The 20,931-nt window shown below is 57.5% G+C and overlaps 2 protein-coding genes and 1 long non-coding RNA gene across 5 annotated transcripts; 2 read left to right on the forward strand and 1 right to left on the reverse strand.

Annotated features, from left to right (window-relative positions):
* Nucleotides 1-2,828: 2,828 nt before the first annotated feature.
* Nucleotides 2,829-5,595, reverse strand: LOC309842147. The gene is made up of 2 exons (XR_014299525.1): nucleotides 5,443-5,595; nucleotides 2,829-3,061 (listed from the first exon to the last, which is right to left on the reverse strand). It is a non-coding gene; the product is annotated as an uncharacterized lncRNA (long non-coding RNA).
* A 466-nt stretch (nucleotides 5,596-6,061) lies between these two features.
* Nucleotides 6,062-14,095, forward strand: PHF13 (PHD finger protein 13). 2 transcript variants are annotated; one of them, XM_082686085.1, is made up of 6 exons: nucleotides 7,493-7,659; nucleotides 8,117-8,215; nucleotides 9,000-9,101; nucleotides 10,313-10,847; nucleotides 11,438-12,840; nucleotides 13,091-14,095. In XM_082686085.1, the coding sequence occupies exons 2-5, from the start codon at nucleotides 8,171-8,173 to the stop codon at nucleotides 11,662-11,664; spliced, it is 909 nt and encodes a 302-aa protein (XP_082542211.1). In that variant the 5' UTR covers nucleotides 7,493-7,659; nucleotides 8,117-8,170; the 3' UTR covers nucleotides 11,665-12,840; nucleotides 13,091-14,095. The 2 variants fall into 2 exon arrangements, with proteins under 2 accessions (XP_082542212.1, XP_082542211.1); XM_082686086.1 differs by lacking the exons at nucleotides 7,493-7,659; nucleotides 8,117-8,215 and adding an exon at nucleotides 6,062-6,480.
* Nucleotides 14,096-15,000: 905 nt separating this feature from the next.
* On the forward strand, nucleotides 15,001-20,765 carry THAP3 (THAP domain containing 3). 2 transcript variants are annotated; one of them, XM_082688056.1, is made up of 5 exons: nucleotides 15,001-15,141; nucleotides 17,377-17,569; nucleotides 19,357-19,419; nucleotides 19,792-19,890; nucleotides 20,060-20,765. In XM_082688056.1, exons 1-5 carry the CDS (start codon nucleotides 15,068-15,070, stop codon nucleotides 20,444-20,446), a joined length of 816 nt encoding a protein of 271 aa, XP_082544182.1. In that variant the 5' UTR covers nucleotides 15,001-15,067; the 3' UTR covers nucleotides 20,447-20,765. The 2 variants fall into 2 exon arrangements, with proteins under 2 accessions (XP_082544182.1, XP_082544183.1); XM_082688057.1 differs by lacking the exon at nucleotides 19,792-19,890.
* The last annotated feature ends 166 nt before the right edge of the window (nucleotides 20,766-20,931 follow it).

Genomic DNA, 20,931 nt, shown 5'->3' on the forward strand with positions numbered 1-20,931 from the left:
TCGAGCCGGGCGCGCGGGGCGACTAGAGTCCTCTCTCCGTCCGGGCTCGGGGACTCTAGAGTCCGCCCGCGGCCCGCCGGGCCCGGCTGCGGAGCGAAAGCCAGCGGGGGCGAGGTCCACGCCCGGAACCGAGCCACCCCTTTCGCGCCAGACTTCTCCACTGCGTCGGCCCCGAGCCCCCGGGCGGCTCGCTACAGTGCCCTTTTCTTGTTTTGTTTCGAATCGCACCGGTTCCAAGCGTTGCTGGTTAGCCGTACCGCTGGGCAGATTTCAGAGGACGGGATTTCCCTGATTCGGGACCAAAGCTTGAACAAGTATAAGCTTTTTAGAGTTGTTTTTTTTTTTTTTTTTCTTGGCGCATTTATAAGGGACACGGGGCCAGCTGCCAGGAATCCGCTCCACTGTGTTCCTGCAGGAGTTTCAGACTTGACTAACTCGGTCATTAACTTTCGTCAGCGCACAAGGGGCAGTTTTACTTGCCGATCCACGGAGACTCGGGCTCCAGAGCTGCCTTGAGAAGGGGCCAGGCCTGCTCAGGCTCGACCCAGGACCTCCTGGCCCCCTCTCCTGGAAATGCGAGGCGGAGGGTAGGATGCGGTGGCAAGAATTCAGAAGAACCCACTATGAGGCTGAACAAAAGGCTCAAGGACCAGAAAATTATAATAATACAAGTAATGTAAATAATTCCGGGGCAAACAGTTTTTGTATTCCGGGAGAGGGGACAGGAGGGGCCCTGGGACAGGGCCTTTAGTTCAAGGTCAGACAGGGGACTGCCTTAAAAACCAGGGGTGTGGGCGTTCAGGAACGTCTCAGTCATTTGTGAGGTGACTGTGAAGAAAGGAATCTTCCTTATTTTGGTTTCAGGAGACACAGTGCCTGCCATGGTTTTTCTTTAATGTAAGCTTCGCCCACTTTAGCCAAGACCCTTATTTCAACTCCAGTCCTTTTGTTTCTCTGAAGAAACCTGGGTTTTGGTTATTCAATAGCCCCCACCCGGACCCCGGAGGGCCTTGCAGACATTCCTGGGCGTCACCTCACCCACTCGCCCACGTGTGTCCCCTGGGGGGGGCAGGCACACTGGGTGGGGCTGGGGGGCTTTGCTGTCATTTCTTGGTCCCAGCTAAGCCGGTGCAACCTTTGGAGAAGACATCTGTCTCTGAAATGCAAACTACAGGCTTTCCCTTGTCCTCATGAACCTCATCATCTTGCCATGAGAATGTATCTGGTCCACATTTCGGCATGGGAAGCGCAGGCCTGAGTAAGAAAACATTCAGGTACCCAGGCAGCTGCCCTGTTGCCCATAGATGGACTGTTCACACAGCAGCATTCCTGGGCCCAGGAGCCCCGCCAATAGCTTACTTGCACAGGCTTTGTGACAAGAAAGTCTGAGTAGCCAGGAAGTGGGATGTTTGCAGGGAAAAGTACTCCAGTCCCTCTGGGTCAGAGCACGTCCACCTTGCGGAAAGCAAAGCTTTACTAAATCAAAAATGTTTCAGCAGTGAAGAATGGAGTCCAACTATTTCGTGTAACTATTTAAATAAATCAGCCTTACTGTGAAGGCTTGATGAATGATGATGTTTACTGAAATGGAAAGATACTCACGCTGTCCTGTCGAGCAAAAAATCTGATTACCCGCAGTCTGGCCCGGTTTGTTGTGTTCCTGCGCCCACAAAACAATTGTGAAGGTAACATATTCTCCAGGTGGTTGGGTTTGTTTTGTACGGGCTTGCCTGTATTTTCTGTTCTGTGTATTAAGGAAATAATAATACAAGTTTAAAATAAAATTAAAAGTTCAGTTTTTGAGAAAAAAGGTATATTAATATCCAGGACCTAAAAGGGGAGCATTTGAAGCCATGGGTACATATCTAAGTCAACAAAGGAATGCGGTCGGAAAATAAAGAAACAGATTTAGCCCCATCAGCTGTGTTTGGAAATTTGAAGAACCTACTAACCCAGGCATGCTATCTGTTCCTTTTTTCACTCATCAACCTTAAGAGTTCAAGATGGGAATGTGAGAAATTCATTTGCTGAAGTAGGACCATGTGATCGATACAGTCGGCAAACTCTTCAAATGTCATTCCACAGCCAGCCATGATAAAAACACTAGTGTTTGGTAAGAAAGGTGTTAACTCTAGTCAATGACCCATGGTTTAGGGGGAAAGTTTATATTTGAAGATTAAACTTCTGGGGGGAGGGTGGCTGTTGGGCTGGGGGTGGTAAGGACAAAAAAAAAGATTAAACTTTAAACCATAAAAGTTTTAAAAATTTACCTCTTCCACAATCAGGAAAGTGGTCTCTGCCTGAGTAACTTCTTTATGATAATGTAATTTCACATGATTTAACAAATAATGGTACCATTTCATTTTAAACATTTACACTCTGCAGTTTTGATCTTGGAATGCTAATTTTAGGCAGACAGGACAAGAGGGCACGGAGATCATTTTACAAAAGCCACGGTTATCCTTTTCTCCTCCCTCCGAGAACATTTAGGAACACAAACTTCAACACTGATACCATCAAAAAGAGATTGTGGCTCCTTTGTTATGGTACACCCTGATTCATTCTGTTTCTGCAGCACCTAAAGTGTGGCTTGTGATGAACTTACTCTATGTAAAATTTCCTTTAAGGAATGCTACAGTATTCACTATATTTATTAAGTGCATTATTATATGTAAAGGAGACACTCTAGATCAAAACATTTCAACAGTATCTGGCATAGCGTTAGCTATTAATCTTTATGGTTTACTGGTATGAGCGGTAACACAGCAAATTCATTTGATCTCTGTGCATAAGTTATTTCCCTTGTTATACAAAGAGTTGACAGTACATGGCTTAAAAATGGTTTATTAATGACTTAAAACTATTCACACATACATATATACATATATATATACATATATATATTCATACAGTGGTAAAGCTACTAAAAATTGAAACAAGACTTGGAATTATCACTTCTTTTTCCTCTCCTGGGGACGGAAGTGGAAAAGTCAGAAAATTGCTGCTGGGAATGATCCATATGAATTCCATAGTATTAAAGCTGAGCCACCAACAAGCATTTCTGGAAAAAACAAACCTTTGGTTATGTTCATGCCTGCACTCAAGCACTGAGTTATAATGGGAAGCAGAAATCTTTCCTGAATGTTCCCCAAATGAATGTAGTGTGGCCGGTAAGATTTAGAAAGGTGAAGCTATATTTGGTAACCCAATTAAAATAACTACATTCTCAAGTTACTTACTGGGAAACTATGGTATTCTTAGTATTTTAAAACTTGTCACAACCTGTGTGAACGTTGGTTTTTTTCTTCTTTTCCAAAGAACTAGAATCATCAGATTTGTCTTTTTTTTTTTTTTTTAAGCAGAAAACAAGGAATCACGGACTCTGAGAATCTGGCTACTGTGGAGAATGCTTTTGTATCAATCCTTGAATTCCAAATTTGTCCCTTGGAGCCCAGGTGTAGTACAGGACACCTGAGAAATAAACTAGGTAAACCAACTACATTCTCCCACGTGTACATATTATGCTATTGAGTCTGGGTCAGTTATTGGTAGTCTAGTCCTTCCCTGAGTCTAGGGATAGGATGGTACATATAATGTTGAGATCTCCTCCAAACTGCTAAATTTCTAAGGGGAATCAATGGGAGGAGGCCAAGACGGTCCTCCATGAAAATACTGGAGTGGCAGGCAGGGAAACAAGCAGACTGCATCAGGTAGTACTGGTCACATCTGTGTACTAAGAGCTACTTATGAATAACTTATTCGAGAAATATCTATTGTGGGAAGCCTGGGTAGTTCAGGTCATGATCCCAGAGTCCTGGGATGGAGACCCATGTGGGGTTCTCTGCTCAGTGGGGAGCCTGCTTCTCCCCCTCCTCTGCCTGTAGCTTCCCTTGCTTGTGCTGTCTCTTTTTCTGTCAAGTAAGTAAATAAAACTAGAAAAAAAATAAAACCTATTGAATACCTATTCTGAGCAAGAGTTATCACTGTTACATGACACAACCCAGGTTTGGAATGTTCTTTCCTCAGTGTGACTGAGTGGTTCCATTCAATATAGATCCCCGAATTCTAGGGTTTTGTCATCAAGTCCATTAATTTTTTTTACCCCATGTGGGGCTCAATCTCAGGACCTTGAGATCATGACCTGAGCCCAAGGCAGAGGCTTAACTCACTGAGCCACCCAGGCGCCCCCATCAAGTCCATTATAATAATGAACAAATTCTTTATTTCACTTTAATGGGAAGGAGACTTAGTATTTACTATGTGAAAAATTACATCATAGTCAACAATGATAAGTTACAAGAAGTCCCTTATTTGGGAGCACCTGGCTGGCTAGTGGGTTAAAGCCTCTGCCTTTGGCTCAGGTCATGATCTCAGGGTCCTGGGATGGAGCCCTGCATTGGGCTCTCTGCTCATCGGGGAGCCTGCTTCCCCTCCCCTCTCTCTGCCTGCCTCTCTGCCTACTTGTGATCTTTGTCTGTCAACTAAATAAATAAAATCTTAAAAAAAAAAGTCCCTTATTTGTACTTATCTCCAATCAATATTCTTTTCAGCATTTACACGTTAAAACTAACGACCCTTCGTGGGGGCCCTTCTTACTCAGGCAAAACAAGCTGCTCCTGGTAATCCGGCCCTGGGCAACGCTGACTGACCTGAGGACATTTGCTCTGGCCAAGGTGATCAGGTAACATTCTAAATGAGGCTAAATGACCTGAATGTGACCACTCTCTTAAGAAGCTGGCGGTGAGGTTTCCACAGGCCAAGCCGGGCTTCAATCTTACTTTCTAGAGACCCTCAGTTTGTTTCCACACTGGGGAGCCCTCCAATCCGGGAAGGCACTGCTGAAGCCACAGTAAACGACCAGGTATGGAGAAAGGAACTAGATCAAACTTTCCTAAGTTTAGGAAACTGAGGCTCAGGAAGGTACTTCTGAGACAAACCCAGCACCGTCGCCGGCAGTCTCCTTCGGGACTGTCTCCATCGGAACGGCAGCAGGCCGCCGGCGAGGGCTTCCTCCCTCAGGTTCTTCCAATCACCCTTCGGATTTAGCAGGTCCGGGGGTCAGTTTTCTGACTCGAAGTTAAAGTTTCACGTCCCTCCTCGTTAACGCGGTTCCTTTGTCTTCGGAGCTGCCCAGCAGCACTGAATCACCGCCCGTCGAACGGTTCTCGGGGGTTCGGCCGCCCGGCCTGCTCCGGGGCTTCCGCGCAGCCGACCACCTCCCAGCCGGCGGCCAGTCGTCGGCCTTCGGTGCGGGAACTTGGGAGCCCCGCCAGCTCCGCCAACGAGCAGCGAAGCCAGTCGGTACCCGATGCCTGCGCCGCGCTTCCCTCACCCGCCGCTGGAGCCCGCGGCGGAAGACGCCGGTGATCCCGGGAAAGTAAGCAAACAGGGTGGTCCCAAGATCAGACCGAGGAGAGAGGGGAAAGCGAATGTGAGACCAACATCTCCCAAACCCCGGTAACCCCGGCACCGTTTTCAGAAACGCCGATCCTCGACACCCCCACGCGGGTCCTACGGACACCGGGAGATCCTCGCTCCCGCCGTCCCAGGACCCCCGGGCCCGGAGGAGCCGGCCAGAATACCCCGGCCGCGAAAACAAGTTGGCCCCGCCGGGTCCGAGCCCAGGGGGCGGCCACGACGTCAGCGCCCGTCGCCCCCGCCGCGGCGACCACGGCCCCACAAAGGGGCACGAACCCCCAAGTCCAAAAGAAGACGGCAGCAGCCGCCGCCGCCGCCGCCCTCCTCGACCAAGGCCGTCAGCCCCGCCCCCACCCGCCGCAGCAACCCCCTCCCCTCGCCCCCGCGGAGACCGCGGCGCTACCGCTCGCGCCGCCCCTCCCCCACCGCAGAGCCAGCGCGAGCCTCCGCACCTCCCCCGCTCCGGCAGCCTCTGGTCCCGGAGACACCGCCCCCACAAACCGGGCAGCCGCCGCGGAGCTCTATGGGGGCTGGAGTCCGCGAGGCGGCCTTTGTGCGCCTCAGAAGCGGAGCTGGGACTACTACTCCCACAATGCTCCGCGTCCACCCCCGCGCCTTCGGCTTCCCGTCGCCCACAGACTACATTTCCCGACAGCCCTCGCGGCTCTCCCGCCCTCCCTCCCGAGACACGAGCCGAACTGGGCGTCAGGTCGGGGAGCGGGTCGGGTTCCCGCTCGCCGCCGCCGCCGCCGCCCCCCGCAGCGACTCTCCCGCCTCTCCCACCGCGCCGGCCGCAGGAGCTGCATCGCCAACTCTGCTCGGCCGTGGAGCTGCCGGCCCGGGAGCACTGAGCCCGGGACGCAGCGCGCCGAGCCCCCTCATCATCTCCAGCCGGGGCGACCCCTCCCGGGTCCGCCCTCGCTCTGCGCGGCCGCCGGAGCCCCCAGCCCTGAGCGGCTCGGTGGCCCGGCGCCCGCATCCCGGGCCCCTGCACTCCCGTAGCCGCCGCCCCCCACCCTGAACATGGACTCCGACTCTTGCGCCGCCGCCTTCCACCCGGAGGTGAGTGAGGGCTGCGTCCCGACCGCCCCTGACCATCTCGACTCCAGTCCTGGGCTCCCCAAAGCCGGACCCCCGCCGGCCGAGCGCCGCCCTCCCCTCCCCCAGCCTTCCCTCGTCGCCCCCTTGGGCGCCCAACCCCGCCCCCCACTCGGGCCCGCGCCCCGTCCTCCCTGCCGGCCCTCGCCTCGGCGTCCCTATCGCGGGCGACCGCGTCTTCCCGGCGCCCCTTCCCTCGGGCCGCCGCGCCCACCCCTCCCCGGCCTCGCGTAGCCCCGGGACCCGTCTAAGCCCCCGGCCCCTCCCCGCCGGCTTGGCTTACTCCTTCCCCGCCCCCGGGGACCCAGTCCCAGCCGCCGCCGCCTCGCGTTCCCGCTTCTCTTAGGAGCCCCCTCCCCCTTCCCGGAGGGGCTCGCGGTCCACCTTGGACGGGGACTCCGCTCCGCGCGCCCCCGCCTGCTCCCTTAATCCCCCGGGCCCGGTAGTCCGCGCCCCGCCCCCTGACTCCCGCGCGGCCCCCGCCCCCTTCGGAGCCGGGGGGCCTCGTCCTGCCGGGTCCCCACCCCCGCAAACACCCGAGTCGAGCCCCCCACCCTCCGCTCGCTCTCCTCCCCCTCCGAGGCCCCCGCCCCCCGGCCGCGGGCTCTTTCGCCCCGCCCCGGCTCCCCCTCCTTCCGGGGATCGGCCCTCGGTTCTCCCGGGCGGCCCCTCCGGCGCCCCCGCCTCGGTGCCCTCTCCCTCCGGAGGCCCGCGGGGCCGGGGTGCGGGTCCAGCAGCAGGCGGGGTGGGGGAGGCGGCGCCGGGCGCGTTCGCCCGCCGCGCTGCCGCCTCGGCGGTTCGCGGGGCCCACCAGCTCCGGACCCCGAATCCCGCCCGGCTTCCCGCGTCCCCTCCCCCGCGGGATGGGCCCCGCACCTTCCGGGGCCGAGTGTCGGCGGGGGGCGGCTTCCGCGGAGGGCGGGGAGGGGGCCGCACCGCCATCTGCTTTTCCTAAAGGCGGCGAGGCGGGCGGGGCGGGGGCGGCGCAGGTCCCTCCGCCCCGGGCCCGCGGGCGCCACCGCCTTGCGGTCGGCGTCCAGGCCCCCGACCCACTTGTGCGTGTTCCCCGCCGAAATAAAAGTTCTCCCCGAGAGTTTGAGGCCCGAGGGCTGCGGCCCTCCCGCCGCGGCCGGAGCGCGGGCGGTCAGTTCTTCCCGGGGGTGGGGGCAGGGTCTCTCCGGCGCAGGAAATGCCGGGGCCGCTCCGAGGCGGGTGCTCGGCCAACCTGCGCGCCCCCCGGGGTCCGTGCGGCCGGGGGTGGGAGGCGGAGGTGGTCGGCTAGAACCTAGTGGAGAGAATAGGAAGTGGGGCCCTTGGAAGGAGAGCTGCGGGCAGCACGCCGGGTGCCCGCCGCTTTCTCTGCCTCCGGTCCTGGGAAGGGGCTGGGCTGGGTCCAGGAACCCACCCCCCAGTTTCCTGTCCCACGTTCGTCCTGGGGGGTAGTGGGACCCTGGGCCCTGGAAATGGTAGCTGAGCACGTCAGGATGGGGTTGGGGTGGGTGCTGAAGTGCGTACAGGAGACCTCGGTAAATACGCTAGTCCAATAAGCCCGAATAAAGCAGTTGTTTTGCTTGTAGCAAATAAGGCTTCTTTCTCCCAGAGCGGCTCTTGCTCAGAAGAAAAACCCTTCTTGTTGAGGGCGTTTCTAGATTGAATGGAGACTGGACACAAGCCAGACCCCTCCTATTTCATTTTCAAGGTGCAAGTAAACCCAGCCTGAGCATTTCTGGTTTATTTTCTGAATCAGAGTAAATCAGAGTTTATTTTCTGAAACTAGAAATGCCGGAGCAGGGGAGGGAGAAGCAGGAAGTGCTAGGAGGAGGGGGTCCGCCTGCAGCCCTGGCTGGGGAGGGGTCAGGCCTGAGCGAGCTTTGGAGGATCAGGGGCAGTTGACTTCCAAAGTCACTTAAAATACTTTGATTTCACAGGCGCACAGGTGGCTCAGTGGGTTAAGCAGCGGCCTTCAGCTCAGGTCATGATCCGGGGGTCCTGGGATGGAGCCCCCCCATCAGGAGCCTGCTTTTCCCTCTCCCTCCACCTGCCCCTCTGCTTGTGCGCTCTCTGTGTTGAGTAAATAAATAAGTCTTTAGAAAGATACCTTGGTTACAGCTGCAGCTGGACTTTGTTTTCAAAATGGAAAATCTGTAGCAAAAAAGTAGTTGTTAGAGCTCCTGATAGGCCTGCAGACCATGATAATGTTGGAAAATGCCACTAAGAAGTAGACTCTTGCACGTGTTTTTATCTCCTGCCCGGTTTCCCAGCATGCTCGGGGGAACATCACAATACCCCTCTTTCAGCCTTCTGAGTGCAGTGTTATTTCTTGACCCAAACCTACCTTATCTTGTTTCTGAGAGTGTTTGTAAATGTAGCGGTGTGTTTTCCAGTGGCTGACAATAAAAGCTCCAGCTGGCTTAGTTTTGTTTCTGGGTTCCACCTGCAAGTGCCTCCTCTCACATGTGCCCCATCTTCTCGCCCGCTAACAGGAGTGCTCCCCCAGTTACAAGAGGCGCAGGACTGTGGAGGATTTCAACAAATTCTGCACCTTTGTCTTGGCCTATGCTGGCTACATTCCTTACCCAAAGGAGGTAAATCGATGTGCTTTTGCTGGCAGTGAAACCAGTGGCCGGGGGGGGGGGGGGGGGGGGGGGTCTGGGAGGGGTCGTGTAGGGGGACGCCAGACAGCTGCCAGGTAGAAGCCTTTCTTGAAAACAGCCCAGCCTGGCAGGTGGTTCCGAAAAGTCTGATGGAACACGCAGGCTTGTCTAGAAAGGATTTACTAAACTTCTGAGTGTTGGTTTGCAGGTGACTGTCTGATGGCCATCTGCCCTGAATCTCCAGGGCTTACTGAGGGCCTGCAGTGGCCGGGAAGTGTATTACAACATCTGGGACGGGTGCTGTTCTCAGTCCCCATTTTACAGATGAGGACGCTGGGGCACAGGCCTGGGGTGCCGCCGGGTGGTTAGGGTCCACACTGTCCTTCCTGGTGAGCAGCTGGCTGCTTGCTATGTGCATCGTATTATAGAATCTTGGGGACTTGTGGCCCAAATCCCGTGTTTTAAGGGATTTTTTTTCCCCGTGCTAGATAATGGGTAGAACTGAGAACCGCTGTTGTCACGGTGCTCAACCTTGTCTTGTTCAGGGCTAACAAGAAAGGAATCTGGTATTTTGAAGAGACCAAACCCCAGCACTGGCTTATCTTTTCTGTTTGCTGTGTACGTGGGTAAATGCTTCTTTTGTGCCACGCAGAATGTCGCCACTCTTTGCAAATAAAATGCTTGAATGCTGTGAAGGAACTGTAGGGATTTAGCTCACTGCTTTGGGGCAGTAATTATGTAGTTTGATTTTGTAGTATTTGGGGATCTCTGCAGTTTCTAGAAAGAGCATCAGGAATTCTCAAAACTAATTTAAATTCATTTAATTAAAAAAAAGTACACCCCTTGGGGGAGGGCAAATGGAAGGGAGATTTTACAGTCTGGGAAAGGTAAGAGGGTAGGAGAGGGTATTCTTGGCAGCTTTCTAGAGGGTTAGAGGGCATCGAATGAGTTCCTGGCTCTGGGACAGGGGCTGAGGGCTCAGCAAAGGAGCGTTTTCCTCCTGGTGGGTTAGCATTCTATCTGGAAGGTCGTGGTAAAGTGCTCAGGACACCATTCCAAAAGAGCACCCCTTAGAGAGCCGAGAGGGTTACGGTTCTGATAGCCCTTGTCGGTGGGCTGGGGGCGCGCCCGGGGAAGCTCTGCTTGTCATGGGGACTGGGCACACCGCTCGACCCCGGCTACCTGTGCTTCTGTCTTTTCAGGAACTCCCTCTGCGGAGCAGCCCCAGCCCTGCCAACAGCACCGCTGGCACCATTGACAGCGACGGCTGGGACGCTGGCTTCACTGACATTGCGTCCGCGGTGCCCCTGCCGGTCTCCGACCGCTGCTTCGGCCACCTGCAGCCCAGCCTCCTGCAGCGGGCCAAGCCCAGTAACTTCCTGCTGGACAGAAAGAAGACAGACAAGCTGAAGAAGAAGAAGAAGAGGAAGCGAAGGGACGGCGACGTGCCTGTGAAGGAGGGGTACATGGGGAGCCTGCTGAAGCTGGAAGCCGCCGACCCCTACGCGGAGACCCCCACCAGCCCCGCCCTGCAGGGTATCCCCCAGGCCCCCGGCGAGCCCTGCTCAGGCTGGGACTCCGACACCCCTTCCAGCGGGTCTTGTATCACTGTGTCGCCTGATCAGGTCAAAGAAATAAAAACTGAAGGGAAACGGACTATTGTCCGGCAGGGAAAGCAGGTGGTGTTCCGGGACGAGGACAGTACTGGCAATGACGAGGACATCATGGTGGACTCAGGTGAGTAGCCCCTGGCGGGCTGCCGGGGCCCGAAGAGTCGTCCCTTCCCTGGAGGGTGACAGCAGAGTGTGCCCACCGCCCCCAGGGAGGCAGGTATCCGAAGGTGGACACCTAGGTGTTTAGGAAGGGGGTGATTGCGGCCAGAAACAGCTGAGGTTCCGGGACAGGCCTTAAAATACGAAAGTACAGGGATGCCCGGGTGGCTCAGTCGGTTAAGTGGCTACCTACGGCTCAGGTCATGATCCCAGCGTCCTGGGATCGAGTCCCACATTCTGCTGCCGCTCTGCCTGCTTGTGCTCGCTCGCTCTTTCTGACAAATAAAATCTTAAGCAAAAAAAATGAAAATACATACAGCTTCCCAGTAAACGTCTCACGGCTAGTTCCTGGGGGCGCCGCACACGGTCCAGGGTCCCTTGTCATGCACGGACTCCGCGGCCTGCCCTCGAGTGTGTGTGTATGTTGAGGATCAGGCTTCACTGCGGCTCTGCTGCTCTGCCCTGTCCCTGCCTGGGCTCGGGGGAGGGATCCCGCTGGGGAGGGGCCGCAGGAAGCGTTTTCGCTCCTCTTCACCTGCGTGTCTGTCCCTTCAGATGATGACTCCTGGGACCTCGTCACCTGCTTCTGCATGAAGCCGTTTGCCGGCCGCCCTATGATAGAGTGCAACGAGTGCCACACCTGGATCCACCTGTCCTGTGCGAAGATTCGGAAATCCAACGTTCCGGAAGTGTTCGTCTGCCAAAAGTGCCGGGACTCCAAGTTTGACATCCGCCGCTCCAACCGCTCCCGGATGGGCTCGCGGAAACTGTTTCTGGACTGACTGTTGGTGAGCGAGCAGAGCGTGGGCGAGGAATCAGAAAGGACGAAGGGCCTTTTGGCCCCTCTCTTAGTTGAGCACAGAACTCTCAGCTCTGGTGCGGGCAGACCCCTGCCGTTCAGGTGCCTAAGCCAAAGGACAGGCTGTCCAAGGTATGACCTGTACATAGCCAGTGACTGAATAAAATCCTTGTTGGCCAAAGCTGCTGCTAGAGCTGTGTTCTCTGCAGTGGAGGCGGACTCACCACCCGAGTCCAGTGGGTTCGACTCGCCTGCAGGTGAGGGCGGCAGTAGTTGTGGATTCTTGCTATCATGGTTAACAAGCTCCCGCGGATTGGAACCAGTGCTGTTTTCCTGCTTCCGCTGTCTTGGGAGAGGAGATGTTCAGTTTCCCAGGCCTGTTAACGAACAGCCATACGTGTAAGCTTTTTCTCAAGTGTAAGTCTTTGACCGTAAGTGTCTGTACAGCAACCATCGAGCTGCCCCTACCTTCGTGGCCTGCCCTCTCCCTGCCTTGGCTGCTACCTGTCTGTCCCCGCAGGCTCCCAGCTGGAGTCGTCTGGTCTCACTGTGAGAGGAGCCCTGGGGCGGTGGCTAGCAAGTGATCCCTAGGTTTCCTTCTGTTTGTTCAAAGGGACAGTATGTGGCCGCTTCTTGGCAGAAAAGGGGTTGGTTGGGGGGTTGAGGTGGCCTGTGTTCATAACTCAGTTTCCTGTTTTGCACGATGTAAAAAACCTGTCTTTTTGCACGATATAGCCAAAAGTATTGGCAGATTTCTGCTGGGGTGCCCTTCCCAGTTGGTGTGTGAGGTCCTAGGGGTGCCCAGGCGAGCTGTTTTCAAGCAAGAGGGCACCTGGAGTCTGTCCTCTCTTTCCCTCACTTTGTTCCAGTAGCAACGTCAAGGTTAAGCCGTCACAGGAACAGCGTTCCTCTGCATCATGCGGTAGAGAAGACTCGAGGGGAAGGCCTCTCCTGTGGTTGATTCTTAGGATGCCCTCACACAGGCCGGCCTGCTGGTCTCACGGGGCACGGTCAGAATTTGAAATCTTTTTTGTTTCGTTTTGTTTTTTTTTTGGTTTGAAATTGGTGAGTGAGCGATACGGCAACATTGGCCTCCAGGAGTATACCACTGAGCCGTGCAGACTTCTTTAGATCTGAACTGGGACCCTGGACTGGGGAGGCTCCTGGGCAGGCCAGCCTGGAGAAGCCAGGAAGTTTGCCTGCAGCGCCCACAGGGCTCTGTCCGAGGGCCGTGGACCCTGCGGCGCTGGAGGCTCTGGGGCCTGCAGGGACAGAAGGCTCCCACTTTCTCCGAAGTTGACAGTGCTCTTTAGCAGTTGAAATACTCTTCTCAAAATCGTTTTTGTTTTTATTTTTTATTTTTTGGTAAGTGGACGGGTGTGTTTTCATACACATGGTTTCTTCTGAAGCACGAAAAGGGAAGAAGGCCCAAGTTGGTCATACTTATTTATAGCAGGGCAGACCCCCAGCCTCCCTGCTGGGGTCTTCATGTGGCGCCCTCGTGCTGGGGGACTCTGTTCCCATTCTCTCCCCGAGGCACCAAGGGGCTTGAACGCGAATTGGCTGACCAGAGCCCTTGTTCTGCGCTAGTATCATTCATCCTTCGCCAGCCAGCTGCTTTTTGTTTTTTGTTTTGTTTTTAATTCTGTTGCTTATATTAACACAGAAATAGAGAGAAGTAGTTTCTGAAACCCAGTTGATCGTGAAGATCCCCAAGGGAGGAGTTCTGCTGTAGAGAAGAGTAGTAAGAAGCAGGCTTCAAAACCGCTTTCTCCCCAGACGGCTGTCTGGCTCTGATGAGGGCAAACATCCAGGCAAAGTCGGAGAGGAATTTGCCAAAGATCTGCCCCTTGACATTGCCTGTCCCGTGTCTTCACCACGATGATAGCCAAAGTTCCAAAGTGTTTTTCTTTTTTAAAAAAATCTCCACAAAGTTTTAAAAGTGCATTTAAAAATACGTGTGGTTTTAGAGTGGAACTGCCAGGCCTGGCGATTGCTGCGTCGCTCTTAGAAGGTTCCACGCCTGGTGACGCCTCTGGAAGGTGCTTGATAGTCATTTCGATCTGTTTCCTCCATTTCCTTTTTGTTCTTTTAACAGACGTATCTATCCCTGTGGGTGGTGTCTAGGAAGTCAGGACACCTTGGTTTTGTGTTAGCTTGAGCTGGGCAGCTGCAATCAGCTTTATGCAAATTAGGCGTGGCCCATCTAGGGGCTCCTGGTTGGTGGCTAATGAAGTGAGGGGAGGGAAAGCTGTCACCCCAAGAGTAAGCCCCTCACATTGGCATTGGCCAGGCCAGACACTTAACATCGTTTACATGGTTCTGTGTAATTATAAAGTTTATGTGTATAAAGCGAAGCTGTTTCTGTGAAACTGTATATTTTGTAAATAAACATATTGCTACTTTGAGGTTCATGCCTAGCTTCAGGTGTTTGTTTTCTCTGGGGAAGGACAGTGGGGTCTCTGCTCCCATCATCAGCTCTCCCAAACCATGATGACATGGAGACGGGGAGGTCACGTCAGAGTCTGGTGTAGCAGGACGAGGACTGCCCTAGTGAACTCTGCAGGACCAAACCACGGTGTGAACAGACCAGAATGGCCTTCACAGTTGCACCATGCTGTGGGTTAGCTTAAGCCTCTGTGAGTGGTTACCTCCGAGGTTCTGCAAGCCGATTTGCAGCCTCCCAGGGGTGCTCATTCTGCCTCTTTATACTTGGGGTTCCCCATCCCTGTGCTTTTTCTGTCACTCGGCCGGGTCTGCCCGCCTATAATCTGGATCCAGTGTGAGTCACCTAGTACTTCCTTTCGAGCAGCCAAGATCCATGCATCGACACCTCTTAGAGTCTTGGAAATACTGGCCATGTTGGGCGGCGAGCCCTTCTGTTTTCGGGCGTCCAAGGCTGTTGGGGGGTGTGTGGCCGGGGATGGCTCTGGGAGCACCCCGGAGCCCACCAGACTCCCGCGATGCAGGTCACAGGGAGCGCGCTAGGAGGTAACCCGGGAGGAGAGCGGAGGCTGGCCCGCCTCCACCTGCCGGCGGCCCCGCCCCGCCCAGCCCACAGGCCCGGCCAGGTCGCGCAGGCCCCGCCCTGCCCCGCCCGCTAGCCCCGCCCTGCCAGTCGTCCCGCTTGGGTCCGCAGGCCAGGTCTGGTCCCGCAGGCCCCTCCCCGCCTGCAGACCCCGCCCCGCCCGCTGGCCCAGCCCTGCCAGTCGTCCCTCTCCGGGCCGCCGGCCTAGCCTGGTCCCGTAGGCCCCGCCCCTCCACGCCCACCTGCCCCGCCCACCGGCTCCGCCCCGCCCGTCGTCCCGCTCTGGGCCACCCCCGCCCCGCCCCGCAGGCTCGCCGCCGCCATCTTTGTTAGGGGCAGCGGGGCCTGGCGTCTGGAGATGCCGAAGTCGTGCGCGGCCAGGCAGTGCTGCAACCGCTACAGCAGCCGCAGGAAGCAGCTCACCTTCCACCGGTGAGGGGCGGGGGCGCCGTGGGGCGCGTGGGCCCGGCTCCCGACCCGCCTGCCCCGGCCGAGCGGCCGCGGCCCCCGCCGGAGCCCGAGGCCTGGCGCGCCGGGTGGGGACGTCAGGGCCGCTGCCCAGCCCCGGGGGAGGCCGGAGGGCGTGCAGCCGGGCCCTTCGCGGAGGGGCCCGCGGCCCGGGGACAGGCGAGGTGACCGGCGGCCGGGCGCCGCCTTGGCCGGCCTGGGCGCGTGGGTAGACGGTCGGAGAGGCTGAGCAACCTGCGGAAGGCGCATAGCCTCGCCGGCTGGCGGCCGGGGCGGTCACGTGCGGAGGGGGCCCGGGGTGAGCTGCCCCTCCCCAGGCCGCGCCCCGCAGCCCCCAGCCCCCTGGGCAGTTCTGGGACGTGGGCCTGTTCACAGACGCGGCCTGGCACGTGGCAGGTGCCCGGCACGTCCTGGCCGAGTGCATTTCCGAATGAATGAGCGGTGGTGGCGTCCGGCCGTGTGGCTGCCATGCGTTGGTCACCCTGCTTAGCCCTGGCCAGGTGCCCTGTCCGGAAGCAAGGGGGCATGGAGGGAGAACGTTCCGGGCTGTCCGGGGAGTGGGGCTGGCCGTGCCACCTTGGCGGGAGGTTTAGGAGTGTGTCGTCGCATTTCCAGCGCTCCTAGTGTGCCGGCCCTGGTGGGTACCGGGTCCCTGCCCCGGGGAGCCCAGGGTCCAGCCTCTGCCCCTTAAGGCACAACCCCCAAGGCCAGCAGCACTCTCTGTCTCCACTGCCCCTCCCATCACCATTTTCCTTCTCAAAGTGAGTTTTTATTGAAGGTAAGACCTGCAGAAAAGCACACAAATTCAAAGTCCACAGCCCAGTCCATTCTGCAAAGTGAACACTGGTGACTGCTGTGAATCAGAACAGCACCAGGGAGCCCCCTGCTGCACCCCCTTCCAGCCCCTTGTCCCCTCTCATCCCCAAAGGGAATGAGATGCTCCCTTCTGGCAGTCAGAGTGGGCGCTTTGGCCTGTGTTGAACCTGGCATGCAGTTCTTCAATGTCTTGTGGCCGTGGCTGTGAGTCACCTGCACTCTCACGGTGCCCTGCTCAGTGACTTGTACTGACTTGTTCTACAATTAAAGGGCATTTGGGCGCCCCTGTGTCTTGGCCATCACAAGCACAGGACTGTGGACCGTGTTGCTGGGGCCAGTCTTCCCGTGCTTGTGTCTTTGTTGGTTTCTGTGGCCCTCCGCGGTCTCCTCTGCCGGATCCTCCTCCTTTCCAGCACTAGCCTTGGAACCCTTTGGGGGAGGGCCGTGGCCTTGTACCCTCCCCAGCCACACTCACTCCCTGTCTCACCTAGGCTTTACCCCCCTTTACACCGGGACGGTCCCCATCTTCTGACTCGTGTCCCCTGCCACTCCACTTCGGCACTTGGGACATGTAAAAGGCATCTCAGGTTTGAGAAATAGAACCAAAATTCTGACCCCGCAGACCTGCCTCCCATCTTAATACACGGGACTCCTTCCCTCTCTTTATTTTGCAGCTCACAGGCAAACCTTATTGCACAGTTTGCAAAATATATCCAGGTCGCCTGCTCACGACCCCTCCCCTGACACTCAGGTCCCGGCCACCGGTGCCCGTTCCTCTCTCACCTTCTGCCCAGAGCTTCCGGGGACCGCCCAGGGCCACCTCCTGAGGTCCTCACCCTCCTCTTGCTCCCGCCCTCCCAGCCAAACCCGCCTGGGACCCCTCTCCGACCTGCTGGGCCCTCCTGTCACAGCGCCTTTGCTCTCGCTCTTCCTTCTGATGCCCACACGGCTCGCTCCCCTGCGTCCTGTGGCCTCTGCTCAAATGTCACTTCTCAGGAGGCCTTCCTGACCACTGACTCCTCTTTATTCCTATGCAGCCTTTGTTTGTTTGGTTTGCTGTTTTCCTGTTTGAGAATGTAGGCTCTGTGAGGGGGGACTCACTCCACTTAATCACTCCTACTTCCCAGGGCCAGGGGCAGGGCCTGCACGCGGCTGACTCCCCAGGGCACCAACAGGCTCACCCTGCAAGTATACCTTCAGAAGCCTAGTAGGTTTGCTGTAAATGGGCATGACAGAAGCTTCCAGAAATTGGATGTGCTTTAGCAGAGTGAAGTCACTGAATTCTCCAAGCTGTCCAGTAAAATGCTCCGTGGTGTTTTCAGAATGCCTCCAGACTCCGCGGTGCTCACTCGAGCCTTGCGGATTCCTTCCTGTCTCCCTCAGGTTCCCGTTCAGCCGCCCGGAGCTGCTGAAGGAATGGGTGCTGAACATCGGCCGGGGCAACTTCAAGCCCAAGCAGCACACGGTCATCTGCTCCGAGCACTTCCGACCCGAGTGCTTCAGCGCCTTTGGAAACCGCAAAAACCTGAAGCAGAATGCCGTGCCCACGGTGTTCGCCTTTCAGGACGCCGCACAGGTGAGCGCAGCGCTGCGGGGGCGCAGTTGGGCTGGGTGTGCGGTTTCCAGGACTGCAGAGGCCGAGGCTGGGAAGTGCAGGGAGGGCAGCGCCGCCAAGCCCCTGGGATTCAGAGCCCAGCTGCCCTGCTGGCCGTGACCTTTGCTGTAGGCCATTTGCAGTTTAAAGACCCTGGAAGTGGCACCCCCACTTCCTGGGTGGCTCAGTCGGCAAGTGTCTGGCTCTTGGCTGATCTGTGTCATGGGATCGAGCTCGCAGACAGCGTCTGTCCGGCTGCTTGGAGGGTTTGCAGGGGCCATACAGTGACCGGCCGGGAGAGGCCTATGGTGTGCCAGGTGGGGTGAGAGGCTCTCCTGGGCTGGTGTTGCAGCTGCCAGGGTGGTGGCCTGAGCTAAAGGGGGTGAGGTCGTGAGAGCGGACAGCCTCTGCAGACCCAGCAGGCGGAGAGGGTGGTGGTCAGCAAGGGCCGAGCTCGCTCCGCCCCTAGCAGGGGGGGCCCTGATTCTCTGGCACCGGCCCTGTGAGTGTGGAGTTGGATTTCCCGGCAGGACGCTGGAGCGGCCGTCGCTCCGTGGGGCGGGATGTGCAGGTTTGGCTCCGGGGAGAGCTCCCAGGCAGCTGGGCCTTGAGGCCATGAGGGGGATTATCTGGAATTTCATAAATCCTGAAGGTGTACTGAGTCCCGGAGTGCGGGTGTCACCCGGGCACCTCTTTGGACCCGGAAGGCAAAGCGGCGCTGGAGCAAAGAGCAAGGCCGCCAGGTCCCCGCGCTGCTCGATCGTCCTGGCAGCGAGGGCGAGGCTGTTACAGGGGTGAGGAAGTGCGGGCGTAGGGGCCCAGCAGGCCCTGCGTTGGGGCACCTGCTCTCCATCTGAACTTTATGCCCCTCTGCTGGGTCGCGGCCTCCCCTCCAAGTCCGGGTTCACAGCCCTTGGAGGGGGGACACTCCCAGTCCTGTGCATCCCCCTGCTGGCCCGCGTCCCCTTCCTCCGGGCTTTCTCCACTCTGCAGGGCAGGGGCGCCGCACTTACATTTGCTCTGGTTCAGCTTCTATCTTTGCTGGGCTCCCTGAGGACAGGGGTTTGTTCCTGGCTTTACTCCCAGTGCCCAGAACGTTTTGTTCTCAACGTGGAAGGCCTTTGGTTTTCAGTTGACATGTAGTAGACTTAACATGGGATCTGGCCTCTTGACAAAGACTCGGGCCTGAGGCTGCTCCGCAGGGTCTAAAACCTCATCTTCAGCGGACTGAGACTCTGCCTCTGATTAGCTCCCTCCTCCATCAGTGCCCGTTGCTAGTGGAGTCTGATGGCTTCTCACACGTTTGTGGTGAGATGTGAAGTGGGATTAGTTTAACACCTTGGGGGGCCGTCTGTGAGCCTGCTCCCGGGGGCTGTCGGTGCCCAGGGCCCAGAGCTAGGGGTAGGGGCTGCTGGTTCCCGCCACAAGGCCCTGAGTCAGATGTCCTCTCCTAGGTCTGCCACGCCTTGAGCCACATTTCAGTCACTTCCTACGTGTCTAGAATGTCAGGCCCAGGGGGGACACACAGGAACCAGGTCCCTGGTTCAACGGCTTCTGACCTCATTTGGGGACAGCTTTGGGGACAGCTTTGGGGACAGCAAGCTGGTGGATGGTGACGAGAGCTGAGCCGCGTTCAGAGCACCATCTGGCTGGACCCATGGGGTTGAACAGTGGGGTGGGGGATGCACGAGGCTGGGCAGCCAGCAGGTGTTCTCGGGGTGACCTACTGCACCCTTGGGGAGCCTGCGGACGGTGCTTGTCTCTTGCAGCTGGTGAGGGAGAGCACGGACCCGGCAGGCGGGGCTGCATATGCAGACGGTCGCAAGGAGGAGGTGAGTGTGCGCAGGTGCCCCCGTCAGGACCGAGTCCTTGGTGCAGACATAGAGCGCGACTGGGCTGCCCCTGTCCCCTGGCTGGCCTGCCCTGCTTTGTCGTGCTTGCCCCCCGAACCAGGGTTCAGGATTCTGTGTTTTCCTAGAAAAGGGAAAGCAGGGCCTCCTATGCCTCTGTCCTGTTTAATACCAGGCAGCCCTGGTATACCAGGTTGCTTGGAGGGAAGGCTCGGGCCCAGTTTCTGGGGGTCTGGTCCCAGGCCTGGGAGGGAAGCTGTTTCTCGGTTTCTGCTGCTGCCCTGGCTGTGGCCCCCGCCGGGAGAGCAGGAAGGATTCCCGGTGGGCTGCCCGCTTCTGCCCTGCTGTCCCCAGGTCATCCCTGAGGTGGGGCGGGCAGAGTGCGGCCTGGGGAGGAGGACGGACAGCGCCCTCGAAGCGCCGCCCCCGAATGCTGGCGGTCCCACTGAGCAGGTAAGGCCCCGGGGCCCAAGGCAGCACGGGGCTGGTGGGTCCCTGCACCAGGGGATTCGCTTCAAACATGTCGAAGCAAACTGGTGGCCGGGCCATGAGCGCCACGGCACGGGGCCTCTATGGCAGGAGCGCTGGGCTCGGCCTTGCCTGCACGCGCCTTTGTCTGCAGGTCCTGCCACCGAGACCGCAGGGAACCCCGGCCCCCAGGCAGCCGGCTGGCCCCGCGCAGCCGTCCGATCACAGCTATGCCCTCTTGGACTTAGACGCCCTAAAAAACAAACTCTTCGTGACTCTGAGGGAGAACGAAAAGCTCCGAAAGCGCTTGCGGGCCCAGAGGCTGGCGATCCAGAGGCTGTCGGGCCGCCTGCGGGCCCACAGGCCGGGACAGCTGGGATCCCGGGCCAGGCTGCGGCTGGAGCCAGAGATGAGCCACGCAGCCAGGTTTTCTCGTCCGAGCCTCGGGGCTCGGACCATGGACCCCGCTCTCCCGCCGCTGACACGTCAAGGGACCGTGAGGCGGGCCAGGCACACCCCCGCCACCTCGGGGGACGTGTAGCTGCATCGGCTGGGACAGGACAGATCCGGAAGTGTGTGGAACTGGGTCCTTCTGGAGGTGACTGGGGCAGCTGGCTTTTCTTGGAGAGCTGGGCGGGGTCCTCAACCACAGCGTCAGGTGGTGACCTGGCCAGTGTGGGGTTGCAGCGCATTTCCTTGAGGGGCAGCCGGGCCAGGGAAGGACATGAGAACGGGTGACAGTGGCGCCCAGGCGGCAGGAGGGATACACTGTCGCCTGGATGGCGGGCTCAGAGCGGTGGAGCCCCCCATCCCGGCCTGCTGTGAGCGACAGACCGAATAAAGTGTCTTCCTCCGCTGCAGCTTTTCCTCCTTTATTTAAAAACGAGCCCGGGTGTCCCGTTTCTCGAGTTTGCTTTCCCAAAAGACCTGCATTAGTGTCTGCTTTCTCTGACCTCAAGAAACCTGAAGAGGATTTTCACTTTTATGACAAAAGACATAAAGCAGAAATAGTGTTTCTTTCGCTGC

This window comes from Mustela nivalis, assembly GCF_964662115.1.
Source record: "Mustela nivalis genome assembly, chromosome: 10".
Lineage (NCBI taxonomy): Eukaryota > Metazoa > Chordata > Mammalia > Carnivora > Mustelidae > Mustela > Mustela nivalis.